Source organism: Prionailurus viverrinus, chromosome B1 (assembly GCF_022837055.1).
Source record: "Prionailurus viverrinus isolate Anna chromosome B1, UM_Priviv_1.0, whole genome shotgun sequence".
Taxonomy (NCBI): domain Eukaryota; kingdom Metazoa; phylum Chordata; class Mammalia; order Carnivora; family Felidae; genus Prionailurus; species Prionailurus viverrinus.
Window position 1 is genome coordinate 170,513,659 of NC_062564.1, and position 19,754 is coordinate 170,533,412.

General features: G+C 40.7%; 2 protein-coding genes across 4 annotated transcripts in view; one reads left to right on the forward strand and one right to left on the reverse strand.

The window, feature by feature from the left end:
- Positions 1–5,917, reverse strand: part of GRXCR1 (glutaredoxin and cysteine rich domain containing 1) — a 319,676-nt gene extending 313,759 nt beyond the window's left edge. The window contains exons 1-2 of the transcript XR_007151864.1: positions 5,806–5,917; positions 4,491–4,560 (exon numbers count right to left, since the gene is read on the reverse strand). The gene's annotated coding sequence lies outside the window, so the exon portion shown is untranslated. The remainder of the gene's footprint in view (positions 1–4,490; positions 4,561–5,805) is intronic.
- A 141-nt stretch (positions 5,918–6,058) lies between these two features.
- ATP8A1 (ATPase phospholipid transporting 8A1) overlaps positions 6,059–19,754 on the forward strand; it is a 232,249-nt gene continuing 218,553 nt past the window's right edge. For all 3 annotated transcript variants that reach the window (XM_047855524.1, XM_047855526.1, XM_047855525.1), the window contains exon 1: positions 6,059–6,391. In XM_047855524.1, coding sequence (XP_047711480.1) covers positions 6,343–6,391 — 49 coding nt within the window. In that variant the 5' untranslated portion in view covers positions 6,059–6,342. The remainder of the gene's footprint in view (positions 6,392–19,754) is intronic.

Sequence of the window (19,754 nt, forward strand, 5' to 3'; positions counted from 1 at the left end):
TTTTTTAGATCTATAACAAAGCCACATATAAACAAATTTGAAGAGTTCTAGATACAATGTGAAAACCCAGAAATGCTTTGTAATACACTCAATATATACAGGTGTAGACTACATTTCCTTAGAGTATGATATATATTTATATTTGTTTACATAAGTATTTGACTAATGTCATAAGTTCTATAAGGGCCTGAAACTTATTTGTTTTAGCTGACTAATCAATCTCCAATACTCAGCTCAGTATCTAGAACATGGTAGGCACTCATAAAGTGGAGAAAAAGCATCTCTAGTTACACATAACAACCACACCAAGGGGCAGAAGGAAACTTTTGAAATTAATAGATATGTTATCTTTTTTTTTTTTTTAATTTTTTTTTTCAACGTTTATTTATTTTTGGGACAGAGAGAGACAGAACATGAACGGGGGAGGGGCAGAGAGAGAGGGAGACACAGAATCGGAAACAGGCTCCAGGTTCTGAGCCATCAGCCCAGAGCCCGACGCGGGGCTTGAACTCCCGGACCGCAAGATCGTGACCTGGCTGAAGTCGGACGCCTAACCGACTGCGCCACCCAGGCGCCCCAATAGATATGTTATCTTGAATGCAGTGGTGGCTTCACGGGTGCATATATGTCCAACCTTGTCAAGTTCTACACTTTAAACATATGAAGCTTATGTCAATTATACCTCAATAAAGCTGCTTTTTTAAAATGTCAAAATCTATAACATGCTATGCTAAATGTATTACCCATGAAGTTCATGGGGTATTTCACAATGACATTTTACAAAGGATCAGCATTACTAGAATGTAATGGGGTTGGGGGGAAGCATTAACAGTATTAATTTTCAATTCCTGGCTTTGATAGGAAAGAGACTTTTGAAGTAAAAATCTTACCATTTAATTAGTCTCTTACCAGTTTCAAATAAGAAGTATGAATTTAAGTTCTCAACAGGATTGTTTTTAATTAGTTCCTTACCAGTTTCAAAAAAGAAATATGAATTTAAGTTCTCAACAGGATTGTTTTCCCTTGAATGTTCATTTACTTTTTCAGTAAAATATTCAGAAAATTCTTTTCCTAAATAATTGTATGTGAACTTAATGCTATTTTAAATATAATGGATGATAGTTTTTAAATTTTTTTTTTTAGTCTTTAAAATTTCTATTAAAAGTTATTTCTTATAATACCAAGCCACATTTTAAAACTCTAGTTTCATTTAAACATGAGTAGAGTATTTTCAATTATAGTGAAGAAAAAATCATTGTACTTTTTGTTGGGAATTCCCAGTATATGAAGAAGATAATAATGTTTAAAGACATTATAATAAAGACATTATAATTCTGAATTAAAAACTTGCCAAGGTGTTTGAAAAGAGAATGATGATACAGTCATGAGAAATGAATCACAGGCTTGAGAGAAAAGTATTGATCTTATCACTATGAGTAAGAGTAAGTGCCTGAATTATTCAATGACAACAGAGTTAGAGCTTTTAGTTGAAACTGGTTCGTTTTTAAAATTTCATCACTTAATTTTGACAAAAGCCAATATGGTATTCACAAGATTTTTTCATTATCAAGTACTTCACAATAAATATGCTCTAAATTATTTCATGCAAATGACTCTGACAAAGTAATATATTCCAGTATATATGTTTATGAAGGGCACAACCTCTTGTATCTTTAAATAGCATGCTACCCATTCTTCTACCTATTTCCAGTATCGAATCTTAAGGAACCAGATCAAACACAGTGCACACAATTTTAAGCTCATCCATTCATTCTACAAATATGTATTGATACTGTGCTATATGACAGACACAAATTGGAATGAGAGAAACGTAGCAAGACCTATTTCCCCTAAACAGGTAAGCAAATAAGAAAACTTCAGATAGAGATAAGTGCTATGAGAAAGACAGAATAAGGCAATGTGGTGGGGGCTGGCACTGGAGGGGAAGTGGGGAAACCTAAGCTGGGTGGGCTGGAATCATCTGACTCCAATGACTGAATGAGGAAGCAGAAGGAGAGGAGTCTGAGAGGCAGGTAAGGAGAAAATCATAAAGGGTCTGAGTTTCATTCCAAGTGTTCTGGCAAGCCACTGAAGAGTCTTAAGAAATAACATCAACTGATTTGTGCTTTAAAATAATAACCATGGCTTCTAGAAGATGAATGCGGGACAAAAATAAAAGCAGACAGATGAGTAAGGCGGCTTTTACAGGTGAGAGATCATGTGACTTGTACAAGAGTGGCAAAGATGAAGAGAAGTGGGTAGAATTAAGATATATTTTAGAAACAGAGCCTAAAGAATGTGCTGGTTTGTTGGAGGGGTATGCATGTGAAGGGATGGTGACACAAAGAGAGCAATCAAGATGGGAAGACTTTGGGAACGTGCCTTACAAATCTAACAATATATTATCTTAACCTTATACTATCTGTTGAATCAATATAATAGCAACTATATACCAAAGGTAACAAGCATCTTTCCTTGAAATAACCAGGCAGATTTGCAATCTGATAGAATTTTGTCATAACTCAATTTTAAACTAAAAGATAATTGTAATTATCTACAATTTAAGATTAATTTACCCAATTATTTTATGCACCTGCAAAAGAATATAGAATTTGGTGGCCAGCACTATTCAGTGTCTGTATTTCATAGGAGTGTGGAAATCAACTTTCCACACCTCAGTCCTAATCAGATGCAGGGTTCTCAGGCATGTCTCTACCTTTGGGCCACAAGTTCACAAAACACATCAGGCTTTATTATAAATCAGTATATTAGTGAGCACCTATATGACTATGAGTTCCTCCCAAAGGAGACCAAATTCTTAACCCTTGGTGGCCCCAAACAACAAAAGACCCAGGCAATATCAGGTAAGTGAAAACCCACTAAGGTAGGAATATCCTCTGACATCTCTTTTTGACTTTCTGGCCTTGATAATTTTTGGCTGACAACTTTGGAGATATTTTTTTTTAACATCTTTATTAAGTTATCATTCATATAACATAACAATTCATCCATTTAAGGTGTACAGATTCCTGAGGAGAAGCTTTGTTGTAGTCAAATTGATCTCTCTGTTCCTCCCAAGGATATATGCTTTTCTATCATTCCAGTTACCTTAAACATTCACTAAACAATCACTATTGAGTATTTACTACATGTCAAGCATCCCTACCTGAAATGTCTCCTTTCCACTTCTACATCCTGAACTCTGACTTTAAGACCTAGTTCAATCATGTTGATCACCTCAGCTCTTGGACTCTCTCCTTCTCTCGATGTCTATAATCTATTGGACTTTAAGTGTCAGCCATTTTGTCATATTGCTGGTTAGCTTTCACATGTGCATTATGTGTCTTTGTCACCTAGCACTCTGGCTTGGTGCCTCACACATTTTATGCATTCGATACATATCTTGTGGAGGATGATAAAACCTGGTCCTTAGAGAAGCTGTCCTTGAATAACCCTGTCCCTCCTAAATCCACCAGTAGCGTGGTCATAGAACCTGAAAGTTTTAAAATGATCTTGCTGACATCTGAATTGTACTACAGGTTCTGTGACAAGGTCATGTTGCCAGAATCAGAGTTCCCTGCCAGAGGCTGGCACGTTGTACTTCACACAACAATGGAAGGTGAGAATATCTGAGAGGGCTTTGAAATCAAGCAGATGCAGGGGCGCCTGGGTGGCTCAGTCGGTTAAGTGTCCGACTTCGGCTCAGGTCACGATCTCGCGGTCCGTGAGTTCGAGCCCCGCGTTGGGCTCTGTGCTGACAGCTCAGAGCCTGGAGCCTGTTTCAGATTCTGTGTCTCCCTCTCTCTCACCCTCCCCCGTTCATGCTCCGTCTCTCTCTGTCTCAGAAATAAACGTTAAAAAAAAATTGAAATCAAGCAGATGCAGATTAGTGCAATATTCTACTTCAGTCAGGTTTCTGCCCCAATACAAATGTGTGTGGTTTCTAGCCATCAGGAATGAGTGGTTTTTCAGAAATGAGTTGATTGGCATACTATCACCATTATGGATAGTGACAGAATGATCTGGGAAAAGGACACACAGTAAGCTAGACTGTACCATGCAATGATCGTCTCTGTATGAAAGACAGTGGTCATTTCCTATATGAATCGCATATGTTGTCAACTTTCCTGATGGGTTGGTAATGGGACACACACACGCACAGAACCATATAAAATTGATTTCTCTAGAAAATACAGGTAATCTCTGAAACTCCCTTCAGTTAAGCATACAGGTAATCTCTGAAACTCCCTTCAGTTAAGCAGAATTGAACTTCACTTGAGGGCTCGTTAGGAATTACAAAGGTGATTGCTCATAAATCAAAAACCATCATGCTGCTGTGCACTGATTTTGAATAAAAACTGGCTCTGGCTTTATATAAAACTATATCTAAAATGTTAATCATAAAAGCACAGCATTTTCTCTGGTTTCTGTTCACTAACTTTTAAAGCTGATGTTTTGTTTTGTTTTACTGTCTCCATGGTTGTACTTACCCTTTTAATTTGTTCCAGACTCATGTTCATGAAGCCAGAGGATACCTGCTTTATACAGGAAGTCCTGGACCTGGAAGAAATAAAAATGGCCAGTGATGACAGTCCTAACAAGACTGCTTATTTCTTACTTTTCGAAGACCATACTTGCAAATCATGACCATCACTAAAACACAATTATCTTGAGCCCTGCTCTACCCTTGCTGATGCTTCAGGAATACTGGAAATACATTTTCTTTGTTCTAATCCCAGCCTTTGAATCAGAGCCTAGGAGAGTGGGCTCTTCATAAATATGCATTGACCACATAACAGGGAGTATTAATGTAGGGCAGGGCTCTGATTAGCAAATGTTACCTGCAGGAGGCAAAGGAAATACCACAAATGGAGATAAGATGCTGTTAGTGGATTTCATTTTATCTTGAGGGTTGGGAATAATCACTTATCTCTCTGGTCAAACCTCCTCAGATCTCTCCCTTCAGGATCTGAAAACAACTCACATAAAAGGCCTCTCTTCCACGGGATACTGGAGGAAGAGCACAAGATGAAGGAAGAAGCAAATTGCTTTTAATTTAATTTATTCCTTTCTTGCCATTTCAGCAGCTCACCAGAATCTACATAAAACCTTACATCCTAACTTGAAGATAAAATCAGCAATAAAAGAATACGGTACTAGTTTCAAAAACTTGTTAGCATAGACCTTGCTATACAAAATAAAAGGTAATGAGGTTAGGATGATCACTAGGGTATGCAGCAAATTAAAATGTAGCATTTATGGATTTTATGCTAGGACACTTCCCCTTTTCAAGTAAAACTACTGCACTCAACTTCCTGCAGGTTTGACTCCACGCAAAAACCCAAAACAAAAAAGTCCTTTGTGAACCACCTAGCGCAATTGTTGAATTTACTGCAATTCCCGAGCGTCGTCGGACTGAGCGCACACACTGGCGGGACGCTACTGCCCACTCGCAAGCAGTCCGCCTGCAACCAAGCACCGTGGCCGTAGGAGCACTGGCGCGGGGGTGGGAAGCCCGGCCTCAGAGCCTGTTGCTCGCGGGCCGGGCTATGGGGCAAGTAAGGCTCAGGCAGTGAGGGTTGCCGGCCGCTCTGGGAGGCTAGAATTCCACCCAGGCGGCGAACTCGGGATCCCTTTCCATTGCCCGGACTGGCACTTAACCCTTGGCGTTCCAAGCCTTCTCGCCCCCTTCGCGGGTCCACTCGGACCCAACACCACTTTCTAGACCAAGGCCAACTCCATTGCTATTAAAAGCCGCAGGGTAGTGGGAAGGAGATACACGGAGATACAGGGGCCAAAGCACACCTTCCTCTCTGGTCAAGACTTCGGCAGAGTCAGAACCGTGTGGAGCAAGGACGGGACGAGCCGAAGCTGCGAGACGGAGCGAGGGCGCCCGGGGGGTGAAGAGGAGGCTGGGAGCTGACCACCCTTCCCCCGCAGGAATGGTGCGGCCCGGGGCGGGGCGGGGCGGGGCGGAGGAGGTTCTCCCGGCTCTCTCCCCGCCCCTCTCCCGACTTCCCTGCCGGGCTGCCGCGGGAGCGAGTGAGCGCGAGCCTCGGCGACCCCTCCCCCGGCGTCGGCACCCGAGCTCCTCCCCTCGCCGAGCCGCCCCCTCGGCGGCTGCCGGGAGAGCTCGCTAGCGCCGCAGACGCCACCACCTTCGTAGTCTCTTCCTCTAGCTCCGGCGTGCGGGGGCCGTCCGGCGGCGGCGCTGCCCTGGGTGGGCAGCGGGGCCCGCGCGGCCGCTGAGCACTCGGCGCCGCGCAGCCAGGTCTCCCGCCCGCGCGGCGCCGTGACAGGTGCAGAGTCCCAGCTGAGGATCCACCTGCGGCGGGCGCAGCGATGCCCACCATGCGGAGGACCGTGTCGGAAATCCGCTCCCGCGCGGAGGGTGAGCGGCCGCCGCAGCGCGGGGCTGTGCGCGCAGCGCGCACGGGGGTGGCTCAGGGCCAGCTTGGGGTCGGGCCGTGTGTGTGTTAGGGAAAAGATGCCCCCGTCCCACCTCTTCCCCTAGGTAAGTCTGGCTGTCGTGCCTGCCCTGGCAGATCCTTCTCCCAGCGCCGCCTGCAGTGCATTCGCAGACCCCTTCCCGGCTCTAGAGCCCTGAAATTGGTGTCCTCGGCGGGAGCCCCAGGGCTTGCTTTACACCGCAGCGTGACAATTCGGTTCCTGTCACCGAGGGCTCTCGTCCTGCCCACCGCCCTCCCCGCTAGCGCACCAGCCACCCTGTCTCCACTTGGCTTCTTCACCCTATTGAACAGACCCCAGCCCGCCGCCCCCGCCTCTGGCACCCACCTTTTTGCTGCTCCCTCCCCGCGGCTCCCCAAGGAGCGGGGTGCGTTTTCCAGATTCAGGATCCTTTGATCCACAGCCCCTTGCCTCTGACAGCGTGAGGAGCCTTAATTGCGGCTGGGTGCCCAGCGGGTTCTGTGCATTACGGTCTGCAATTCTCCCTCCTGCAGTGGAGTCCACCCAGCTTCCGTCTGCGATCTCATTTTTGTTTTTCCTTTTCCTTGATGTCCTCACTTTGGCCAGCTAAGCTGACTTTTTAGCTAGGTGGAAGCCGTTTTCTTTGCTCCACCCAGGGCCAGCTGTTGAATGGCTACACCTGTCAGCAGTGAGCAACAGATGCCCAAGGGTATAGCAAGTGAGCTTTTGGAGGGCTGAGACACCCTCTTCATCTTATCTCAGGAGCCCTCAGCATTCTTCCTGGCAAGTGACAGTCACTCGGTAAACATTTCTTGATTTTGCTTATGGCAAAGCCAAGGTTGTACATATCTCGAGTTTTGTTTTGTTTTTCTCTCCCATAAACCAGGACTTGAATTTGCAAAGGGTGGAATAACATGGTTTTGAGAACTAGTCTATCTTGCCGTCATCACTGGTTCCCACCCTCCCCCCTCCACCCCCACCCCTTAATGTGAGGCAGGTGGTAAAGTGGTTTTAGAAAGGTCTAGCAGTTAGGAGACTAGGACTCCAGGGCTTGAGACAGGCCATTTTACTGTTTTTCCTCCTCAGAATCTTCATGTAAAAAAAAAAAAAAAAATGGGGACATCGAGTTGTAGTATCTGTGGTTTACTTCTTAGAGCGTTTAGGCAATACTAAATGAAACCGTTCCGAGTAGTGGCCACACAAGAGTCAAAGCTGACCTGTGTCCTACATAGGAATTTCGTACATACTTATTGTTATTTGTACTGTAATGGAAAAGTATGTAAGACATGACAATTTTGGATACAAGGTGAATAAATGGTGGTATCATTTCTTAAAAGTACACGGTAAAATATTTATTCGTTCTTTTTCATCTTATACATCTGAGTGAAATGAATGAATATTTCTAATCATCTGAGTGAGCCATACAGGTAATGAAAATAGAGTGGTAATAATTGGGATTGTTTTTTCAAATAGCAGCAACTAATGAACCATGTATCGTGGGAAATCAGAAAAAGAGAAAAGACCAGAAAACAATGCAAAACCTGTGGCATGTGAGTGGGTGTTATTAATACCGAAATGCTACAGTATTGTTTTTTATTGTTATGTGTATTTTTCCAAGCATTTTCTCAACACTCCTGGAGGTAAGTGAAGGTGGTCTCATCCGATAGTTGAGGAAACCGTGGCCCACGTTGAGGTACTTGCCCAAGGTCAGGTAGCTAGTTCAGTGACACGTTTGGACTTAGAGCTCTGGGAAAATAAGGACTTTTTTATTTAATCTTTGTATTCCCTGTGCATCCCAGTGTCAGGGCCGTAATGGAGCTTGGTGAATGACTCTTCCCTCGCATACTGGTTGGTTTCAGTTTATTATGTGCTCAGTAGGTTGCTCAGGACTATGGTGAGGACAACATAAGTAATGACTCTGTGGGCTGGAGATATGGCTCATTGCCTGCCCTGCCCACACTTTCCTTTCCTAAGGAATATTCTCCTTTGACAGCTCCTGCTGCCTAAAGGGCCTTGTTCTGAACTGCAACGCCTTTGGCTCAGCCGATTGGACCAGGGTGGTCTCATGACTCAAGGGCAGACAATCCTACAAGGTAGCGCAGACACTTGTAACCTTGTGGTTTGGCTCAAAAAGATTCTCTGTGGTGAGCATCTCTCTCATGGGAAGAGTTAAGCTTATAGCCGGAGGGTGAAAATTGAAACAGAAAGGGACAGAGGTGAATAGGCTAGTGGAGGAAAGAATGGCTGGCTCTAATAGGTCACATGAATGCTGCTGTCATGAGGAAGCAGGAACTATGGTAAACAGAGAAAAATAGGAGAGAGAATGGATTGGATAGAGAGAATGGGGCAGAGAGACAGATGCTGACAGGCGGTAGCCCAGCCTTGGAACTCCTCCCTCCCTGAGTTTTCTAGTCACTGTTCCCAAGCAGTGTTAGAATAAGCTCTTTTTTTCCCTCCAAGTGACTTAAATGGGTTTCTGTTCCCTGCAGCCAGATTGGCCAGATGCACGGCTTTCCTGTGTACAAGTTATTTACATCCCAATTAGGGCTAGAGAACTTACCAGAAATAAGGAATAAATAGTCCACGAGGGGATGCTATTAATTGAACATTGTGCTTTCTATGGCTGACGTACATACCATTGGACGTCAGGACATAGAACATGAGGCCTACTGAGTGAATGCTTCATTGAGGAATAATTTGAGATGAGTGCTTCCCAAACTTTAAGGAGCACATCAGTCATCTAGGGATCTTGTTAGGTATAGATTCCAAGTTGGTAGGTCTGGGATGGGGCTGCAGCTGTTGCATTTCTGACAAACTCCCAGATAATGCTGGATGGCACTGGCCTTCGGGTCTGTGTAGCAAGATTTCAAAGGATATTGCCTTTTTTTTTTTTCTTTCAGTAGTTGGGAGGGTGTTAAAGGTAGAGAGTAACCAAATGAAAAAATGGTGAAAGTCACCATAGCTTATTTGAGAGATATTAAGGAAATTAGCCAGGAGCAGGGGAAACTTTGAAGGAGCAGGATATAAATATGTATAGGTAAATTACTGCTAGATTACAAGGTATTTCAAATACCAAGATGAGTCATTTGGATACAGAATCAAGTATTTGAAGGAGATCTTAGAGTTTGTCTAATCCATTTCTCCTTCAAGCATGAGTCCAGTGTGTAATATATGTAACAGGGCCAGTTAGGCCCCAAATCATCATAGGGGAATGACATCCCCAAAAAAGTAAATGTCTTAGAAAGATGCATCTGGAAGCATGTTGGATGGTTTGGAGAGAATGGCAAGATAGACTCTTATCATTAAAAAAAAAAAAAATCTAGTGATGACAAAGGTCAGGATTAGTTTTGAAGTACAGCAGTGAGAATGGGAAGGGAGGAACCTGAGATATTGCTGAGTAAAACATTAACTCATTCAGCAGGTATCTGTTGAGCTCCTACAAGTTCTATTTCAGGTACTTGGGATACATTGGTGAACAGGATACAAAAAAGCTCTGCCCTGGAGGTGCTTACATTTTAGTGAGTTAAGAGACCAGGAAAACAATGAATTAGCAAATTATAGAATTTGTTATGTAGTAAGTACTACAGGAAATATAACAGGAAGGTACGATGCATAAGGTTGGTGGATGGATTACAATTTTAAATAGGTTGATTAGGCTGGCCTTCACTGAAAAGATGCCATGGAGAAAGTGAAGGAATTAGCCTTGTGGAGATCTCGGGGAAGGAAGAGTATTCTAGGTAGAGGGAATAATCACAGCACAGGCCCCCAAGACAAGAGAGTCAGGAGTGTTAAAGGAACAGTGTGGGGGAGAATAGTAGGAAAGGAGGTCACAAAAGTCACATCATAGAACATAGCAATATAGATCGGGAGACAAATGGATTAAAATAAAAGGAAATTCTGAAGCAGGAATTTTGAATTCTAATGTTTGTAAGATCTCTAGTATCTCATTAAAGCCGCATTTTGGGGGTGTTACTCATGAAGATTTTCTTCATTAGATCTGCAGGACTGAGAATCTACATTCTTAATGAACGTCCCAGGATGTTCTGGTATAAGTGAAACACATTTTGAGGACCTCTGCTTTAGTCTTGAATCTGATTGACTGGGAAAATTATTAAAAGATAAGGAAATTGAGGAGAGCCAATACAATGAGAAGTAGTAATTGTGGGATATCCAAGGGGATGTGTTTTGAAGATACTTAGAATTGGAAGTTAGATGCGGGCAAAATCAAATGGGAATCTTGAGTTCAGAGGTAATAGGTAATCCCTGAGAGTAGATAAATTTTCCAGAAAGCAAAACAGGATGAAACAGAATACTAAGAATTCTGAATTTCTTCATTTTTACCCCAGCTAAATCAAATGAGTCTCTAAATACAACATTAGGAATGTTAGAATCAGGGACTGAAATTGTGGTGGTTTATCCAAAATTTTCTCTTGTAACACGAGAATGGAGGTAAGCAGTCCAGAGCAGCTATGCTTGATACATAAAATTGGAAGGGACATTGTCTCCTTACACCTTTCTGCTTCACCATCTTCCATGAAGTCATAACATGGTTGCTGGGGTTCCAACCATCATGGAAAAGCTCCAGGTAGGAAAACACAGAAAGATGAAAGACCAAAGGGTTTTCCTGGAAGTACCACACAAAGACTCTTGTTTGTTTTACTGTGGCTTCCATCTGCAAGGGAAGCTGGGAATGGAATTTTCTAGCTAGCCACATTACTCAGTGTTTTATTACTAAAGGAGAAAGAAAGAATGGCTATTGGGTACACAGCTAACAGGCACAGAGACCTTCAGGTGTTGAGATTGGCAAAGGCTCTTGCTTGAAATAAAGGAGTGTTCTGGAGCTCATAATTGATAAAATAATAAGCATTAAATTGTTCAAAACTAAGGAAATGTACACATACACACACACCTGTCCAATAGTTTGCATTTACTTCTGCTGAATATTAGGCTAAAATGTAAGACATTCATTTGGTTGTGTAAAATATGTGCGAAGTGACCAATTTAGTTGTTTTAGGCATTGTTTTCCTAAACTAGTCTGTGTAAATGGCAACTTTAAAATGTTTGCAATTTTATAGCATATTGTGTTTTATTTACTTAAAAGATAGCAAAAGGAACATTCGAGTAGTTTCTATAAGAATTGTTAAAGGGAAATTTGGGGGAGGTTTCATTTGTCCAGGTAAAAGATGACTAAGAATACCTGTTCCTTTAATAAGCATGTACTATGCACCTGCTGAGTGCCAGCTAGTCGGGTGATGAGACAAAAAGGTGTGGTGAATGAATGAGATCCCAAAGGAAACCTGGAGATCGGTTTTAGATTCAGAACTGATACGGCATTGTGAGAGAGTGGGAATGTGAGTATAGTGATACTTCACAAAATCAGTATTTGAGAATCCCCAATACATTCCATTTTGCTTAGTGCAATTCTAGAGATAGTAAGTGTGGCAGAACTAAAATTTTTAAGGTTTTCTAAAATATAGCATATCGTTCACATTTTCATCATGTCATTTCAAAAACAGTGAGAACTGAATCATGTGCTACTTTACAACCATAGGAAAGTTTGTATGATGAGTATAGTTTTGAAGTTGGGTTTCTCTAGTATGAACCCTATAATATAGGTTTCTGTTCACAGAGTTTCATTAGAATGTAAATGTTGTAAAGGCAGCAGTCTCATTCTTCACTACTAGCTGGAGCCTGTACCTTTCAAAGCTATTATTCTCTGGATTGTAAATTCCCTAAACTAAAGGCGGGGATTTTTGTCTATTTTGTTTACCGATACATGGCTCCCACTGAGGACGTTGCCTGGAATGTAATAGAAGCTCAGATATTGTTGAATGAATAAATTAATCTTATGACTTAGAGGTAAGATGATCTAGAGATGCCTTACAACTAGACCTATTTGACACCCTCCTCCTGCGAGAGCAATTTAAAAACAAAACAAAACAAAAAACAAACAAAAACAACAGTGTGAACAGTGTGATCTGTTTACTGCTCTACACTGCACTTAGGGTAGTGGCCCTCCATGTTTGTCACATGAATGGATAACTCTGAACTTTGTTTTTAATGGAAAAGCCTAACATTGTTCTCTGGATCTTAGAAGTTTCACACTTGCTCATTGGAAAAAAATGCGCACTGTAAAAGGTGTCAGAAAGACAGTAAAAATCACCCCAAACTATGCCTTCCAAATATAACTACTGTTAACATATATATATATATATATATATATATATATATATATATATATTTGCAACTACTTTCCAGTGGGAAACAGTGATAGTTTATATTCTCTGCCTAGAGCTGAGCCTAGAATTTAGTAGGGGCTCAATACTATTTGCTGAATACATAGGTCATTAATTTCATGAAAGCTTAACATTTTTATGTTAGTGTATAATTACTAAGGGATTTTCTATGGCATTTAGGTCATTTCAGGTTTTTAAAAAGGCTTCTTGAATAAGCATTTTTAGACATTTGTACACTTTTCTGATTATTTCTTTGTAAAAAGGCCCTAGGAAAGGGATTTCTGGATCAAAAGTATGTATCTTTTAAATGGCTATTGATACATATTTCAAAATTGCTGGAAAGATTGTATCAATTTATACATCTACTAAAAGTAACCAAGAGTGCATACTTCTCTATTACTTCTCCAACATTGTATTGCCACCTTTCTCACCCTTATGAATATCCAATGCAAAAAATGAATCTCTAAGTTTACATTGCTTTCGGTTATTAGGTTGAATATATTTTGTCATAAAATGACATGGAATTTGTTTTGTATTGAAATTTAAGAGCTTCTCATATGTTAAAGATAGTAATTTTTCGCTGCTTATAGTTTGTTAACTTCTCTATAGTGTTTTCTAGTGTATGTTAATTTTCAGAAGCATTTTTTAAATTAAAAAAATCATTGTAGTTGGCATACAATGTTACATTAGTTTCAGATGTATAACATAATGATTGAACTTCTCCATGCATTATGCTCTGCTCGCTGCCAAGTGTAGCCACCTTCTGTCACCTCACAGTACTGTTACAATACAATTGACTATAATCCCTATGCTGTACCTTTCATTCCTATGACTTTTTCATTCCATATCTGGAAGCCTGTACCTCCCACTCCCCTTTACCCATTTTGCCCATCCCTTCTACCCCCCTTGCCTCTGACAACCATCAGTTTGTTCTCTGTATCTGTGAGTCTGTTTCTGTTTTTTGTTTCTTTGTTCATTTCTTTTATTTATGAAATTCCACACACAAGTGAAATCATGTAATTTTTCTTCCTCTGACCTTTTTCACTTAGCAGGTCCTGTAGGTCCTGGAGTCTATAGGCCCATCCCACAGGGATGTGTTGTCTCAAATGGCAAGATTTCATTCTTCTTTATGACTGAGTAATATTCCATTATATGTATATATGTGTGTGTGGATCCATCCATCGGTGGATTCTTGGGTTGCTTCCATATCTTGAGTATGGTAAATAGTGCTGCAATAAACATAGGGGTGCATATATCTTTTCAAATTAGTGTTTTCGTTTCCTTTGGGTAAGTACCCAGTGGTAGTAATACTGGATCACATGGTATTTACATTTTCAATTTTTTTGCACAATCTCCTTATTGTTTTCCATAGTGGCTATACCAGTTTACATTCTCCTTAATGGTAAATGAGGGTTCCTTTTTCTTCACATCCTCACCAACACTTATTTGTCTTTCCAATAACAGCCATTCTGACAGGTGTAAGGTGATATCTCATTGTGGTTTTGATTTGCATTCCCCTGATGGTTAATGATGTTGAGATACTCTCATGTGTCTCTTGGCCTTCTGTACATCTTTGGAAAAATGTCTCTTCATGTCATCTGCCCATTTTTAATCAGATTATTTGTCTTCTTGATAGTTGTATAACTTCTTTATTTATGTTGGATATTAACCCCTAATCAGATATATTATTTGCAAATATCTTCTCCCATTCACTAGGTTTCTTTTTCATTTTGTTGATGATTTTCTTCATTGTGCAAAAGTTTGTTTGTTTGTGTGTTTGTTTTGGTGGGATCCCAATAGTTTATTTTTGCTTTTGATTCTCTTGCCTCAGGAGACATCTCTAGAAAAATGTTGCTAAGGCTAATGTCCAGGAGATTATTGCCTACTTTTTCTTTTCTTTCTTTTTTTTTTTTAAGTTTACTTATTTATTTTGAGAGAGAGAGAGAGAGAGCACATGTGTGTACACAGGCAATTTGGGGATGGGCAGAGAGAGGGGGAGAGGGAGAATCCCAAGGAGGCTCTGTGCTCAATCTCCCAAACCGTGAGATCATGACCTCAGCCAAAATCAAGAGTCAGATGCTGAACCGACTGAGCCACCCAGGTGCTCCATGCTTATTTTTTCTTTAAGGAGTTTTATTCTTTCATATCCTGCATATCTCATCTCTTTAATCCATTTTGAGTTTGTTTTGGTGTATGACATAAACAAGTGGTCTAGTTTCATTATTTTGCATGTAGCTCTCTGGTTCTCCAAACACCATTTATTGAAGAGGCTTTTTCCCCTTTGTGTATTCTGGCTTCCCTTGTTGTCATTTTAAAAATAATTTTTTTTAAATGTTATTCACTTTTGAGAGAGACAGAGCATGAGCAAGTGAGGGGCAGAGAGAGAGGGAGACACAGAATCTGAAGCAGGCTCCAGGCTCTGAGCTGTCAGCATAGAGCCTGATGTGGAGCTCCAACCCACGAACCCTGAGATCATTACCTGAGCTAAAGTTCAATGCTTAACTGGCTATTTATTCATTTTTTAAGAGAGAGAGCACAAGCAGGGTAGGGGCAGAGAAAGAGGGAGACACAGAATCTGAAGCAGGCTACAGGTTCCGAGCTGTCAGCACAGAGCCTGACATGGGGCTCCACCCCACAAACCATGAGATGGTGACCTGACCTGAAGTTGGATGCTTAACCAACTGAGCCACCCAGGTGCCCCACCTTTGTTTTAGATTAATTAACCATATAAGCATGGGCTTATTTCTGGGTTCTCTATCCTGTCCCATTGATGTATATATTTTTGTGCCAATGCCATACTGTTTTGATTACCATAGCTTTGTATGTAGTATGGCTTGAAATCTAGGATTGTGGTCCCCTCCTACTTTGTTCTTCTTTTTCAAGATTACTTTGGCTATTCAGGGTCCTTTGTGGTTTCTTATAAATTTTAGGATTCTTTGTTCTAGTTCTGTTTAAAATACTATTGGTTTTTGATAGGCATTGCATTGAACCTATAGATTGCTTTGGGCAGTATGGATATTTTAACAATATTCTTCCATCTATGAGCACAGTATATCTTTCCATTTGTGTCATCTTCAATTTCTTCAATCAACGTTTTAGTTTTCAGAGTACAAGTCTTTTACTTACTTGGTTTTTAGGTATTTTCGGTGGGGCGGGGGGGAGTTCAGTTGTAAGTAGAATTGTTTTCTTAGTTTCTCTTTCTGCTATTTTGTTATTAGTGTATAGAAACACAACAGATTTATGTGTATTTTGTATCCTGCAACTTTACTGACTTCATTTATTCAATTTCTTGGTGAAGTCTTTAGGGTTTTATATATATTTGTGTATATGTGCATATATAGTATGTGTGTGTATAACCATGTAATCTGCAAATAGTTTTACTTCTTCCTTACCAATTTGGATGCCTTTTCTTTCTTTTTCTTGTCTGATTGCTGTGGCTAGGACTTCTAGTATTATCATAAGTAAATGTGACATGCATTGACCTACTTGTCTTATTCCTGATCTTAGAGGAAAGGCCTTCAGCTTTTCCCCATGGAGTATGATGTTAGCTGTGGGTTTGTCGTATATGGCTTTTATTATGTTGAGATATATTCCTTCTAAACCCGCTTTAAGAGTTTTATCCATGGATATTGAATTTTGTCAAATGCTTTTTCTGCATCTGTTGAGATGATTATATGGGTTTTTTCCTTCATTTTGTTAATGTGATGCATCATGTTTTTAAATTTTTTTTAATGTTTATTTATATTTCAGAGAGAGAGAGAGAGGCAGTGACAGTGTGTGAGCAGGGAAGGGGCCAAGAGAGAGAGAGATGGAGACAGAATCTGCAGTAGGCTCCAGGCTCCAGTCTCCAAGCTGTCAGCACAGAGCCCCAATGCAGGGCTTAAACTCAGAAGGCATGAGATTGTGACCTGAGCCAAAGTCAGACACTCAACCTACTGAGCCACCCAGATGCCCCAAATATGGTGCATCATGTTGATTGATTTTTGAATATTGAACCATTCTTGCATCCTGGGATAAATATCAGTTGATCATGGTAAATGATTCTTCTAATGTATTGTTGAATGTGGTTTGCCAATATTTAGTTGAGGATTTTTGCATATATGTTTATCAGGAATATTGGCCTCATATGGCCTGGTTGCTGAGTGAGGATATGTAGCTGGGGCTGTGCAAGCCTGGAGTGTTCTGGGATGCTTTGCCCTTGAGTGCCCTTGGCAAGATGGCTGTAGCTATCGTGGGTGCTGTCCAGGGTGTGCCAGCATGTACCGCACTGGGGCCCACTTTGGTGGGATGGCTTGAGCTGGTGTCGGCGAGGGGTCCAGGCTCACTGAGGCAGCAGACCAGCTGGGGTGCCCAGACTCAGCTCCCATCTGCTCTGTCAACAAACAGTGGCGCTCATCAACCCGTCTAACTCTGGAGAGTATTCCACGGCTCCCTTGTGGTTTAGCACATTTCTGGATAACTTCCTTTATATTCTATTTGCTGTTTTAAACTGTGGCTGGACAGGGTTATGGGCCCACGCTCACTGAGGCAGCAGACCAGCCAGGGTGCCCAGACCCCAATTTTGTCTGCACTATCCAGGTGGAGGGGTAATATAATGTAACAGGGCTGCTGGTGGCCAACCCCACTGACTTGGGGAGTTCCAGCAGGCCCGCCAGTGCTTGGTGGATACAGTTCTTTTAAACTGAAGCTTTTTTTCTGTGCCCCAGGACAGATGAGTCTGCTTACAGTCCCTCAGTACTGCTGTTCATGGTGTTGGAGGTAGGCATTCCCAGTTGTTACCATGTCTCTGACTCTCCTGCCACCCTCTATGTGGTTTCTCTAACTTTTGTTGTACAGAAGCTGCAGTCATCCATATGTAGGTGTAGATTCAGTGTGTCCACCAAAGAGGGGATTTTAAGGTCTTTCTAGGTCGCCATCTTGGACCCTTCCCTACATCCAAGTTAATTTTTATGATGTATCATCTTTCAGTTTTGTCATTAAAATTTATGCTTTAATGTCATATTTCCCATTTCAAGGTAAAGGTAATTTTTCACTTACATTTTTCTTCTAGTACTTTTGCATTTCAGGTTAAACAGCTGTATGTGCAGTTCCTGTGGGGTTTATTTTGTTGTGAACTGGGAGGTAGGGATCTAATTTTATTTTTCCTCAAATTATAATCCACGTGAGATAATAATCATGTATTTAATACTACATTCTTTTCATATTGCTTTGAGGTGTTTCTTTTATCTACTAAATTGACATATATAGTTGAGTCATTTCTGGGAGCATTCTCTCCCCCTTTTCTCTGCCCTCCCCTCTCTGTTTTGGTCTCTTTTGACCCCTACTATCAACTTCCATTACCGCAATTAGGAACTATCCTCATAGCTCTCTTACTCTTGCTGCTCTTTTATCTGATTTTTTTCATGTTTATTTTTCCACTTGACCCAGTGAATGCATCACTTGGTCAAGATTAAAAATGTTTTGAGAGGGGCGCCTAGGTGGCTCAGTTGGTTAAGCGTCCGACTTGGGCTTAGGTTATGATCGTGCGGTTTGTGGGTTTGAGCCCTGCGTTGGGATATATGCTGACAGCTCAGAGCCTGGAGCCTGCTTCAGATTCTGTGTCTTTCTCTCTCTCTGTCCCTCCCCTATTCTCTCTCTCTCTCTCTCTCTCTCAAAAATAAGTAAACACTTAAAAAAAATGTGTTGGGATATTTATTGAGATTGCATTTTTATGAATTTACTTAGAAAGTTGACATCTTTCATATGTTGGGTCATTGAAGCTTGGTTTCTTTTCTCCATTTATTGGTATTTCTCTCCTGTATTCTCTCCTGGTATTTATCTTCAAATAAATCCTGTCTACTTTAATAATTTGGTCATAGATTTATATTTTATGAAGATATTGTCAATAGAATCCTTTCTACGTTGTGTGTTCTTATTTGACTGCTAACACATGTGAGGTGTTTGATTTTGACACTGACCATCAGTCTGAATTCTTTGAGTAGTTTTTCAGATAATTTTCATCTTTAGAAGTTGTAAAGTTATATTGTATGTCATGAAACAAAGTATTTTAAATGGGGTTTTCAATTAAACTTGATCAGGTATGTTTTGGTTACACTATTTTTTTGGCAAGATTGGTTCATTTTCATCTGCTGAAGTCTTGTGGACCCTGGTTCCAACAGACTACTTTGAAGGTTTCATATAAGAGCCCTTACAATGTAGCAGAGATACTACTCTTCTGCTAAGAGTACAGGTCAGAATTTAGACCAACTGGGATTTAACTAATGATTCCATGGAATCTGTTTATGTCAAATTGGCATTCGTATCTCAGATCAACACTAAGAGAAATAGAATGTGAGCTATAAATGCTAGACACGTGTAGTTTTTAATAATCTGGTAGCCATAGTTTAAAATGAAAAGAAACAGGTGAAATTAATTTTAGTAATATATTTTCTTTTACCTAGTATATCCAAAATACTATTTCACCGTATTTTGGATGTAAAAATTAATAGTGAGGTACTTTGCATTCAGTTTTCGTGTTATGTTTCAGAGGGCTGCGTATTTTGTATTTATAGCACATCTCAGTTTGCACTAGTCTCATGTTGTCAGTTGCCCACGTGGCTAGTGGCTGTCATTCTGGGCAGCACAGTTTGCAAACTACACCTCTACCATGTGTTTACATGTTAGGATTTACTAGCATTCTTCAGAATAAAACTTCACAGTGGAAATCATGGCTCGAAGTAAGCGTATTAAAAATATGTGTGTGGCTGTGCCTCTCACCTTCTTTTCTTACAATAGAAGGCTGTCAAGAATACGCTCATAAAACCTTGTCAGTGCTTAAATGATACTGCTTTTGACATGGCCCTTGTGGCAATTTAGAGGTTTTATGTAAGTACATCATGGCATCTTTTGGAGCTATTGTTTTTTGTTTTTCTTTTTTTAATTCTCTTTTTAAATCTCTTTAATGAGCAAAAGCCATCCTGCTCTACCTTCCTATTATTTTCTGCTTAAATGTTAACACGTGATGTGTATACATAGATAGTAACTTTGAGTAGTGCTTTTATATACAGCATTGCCCTCACTTTGGTTAATCTAAGGGGACTGTAGCACTTG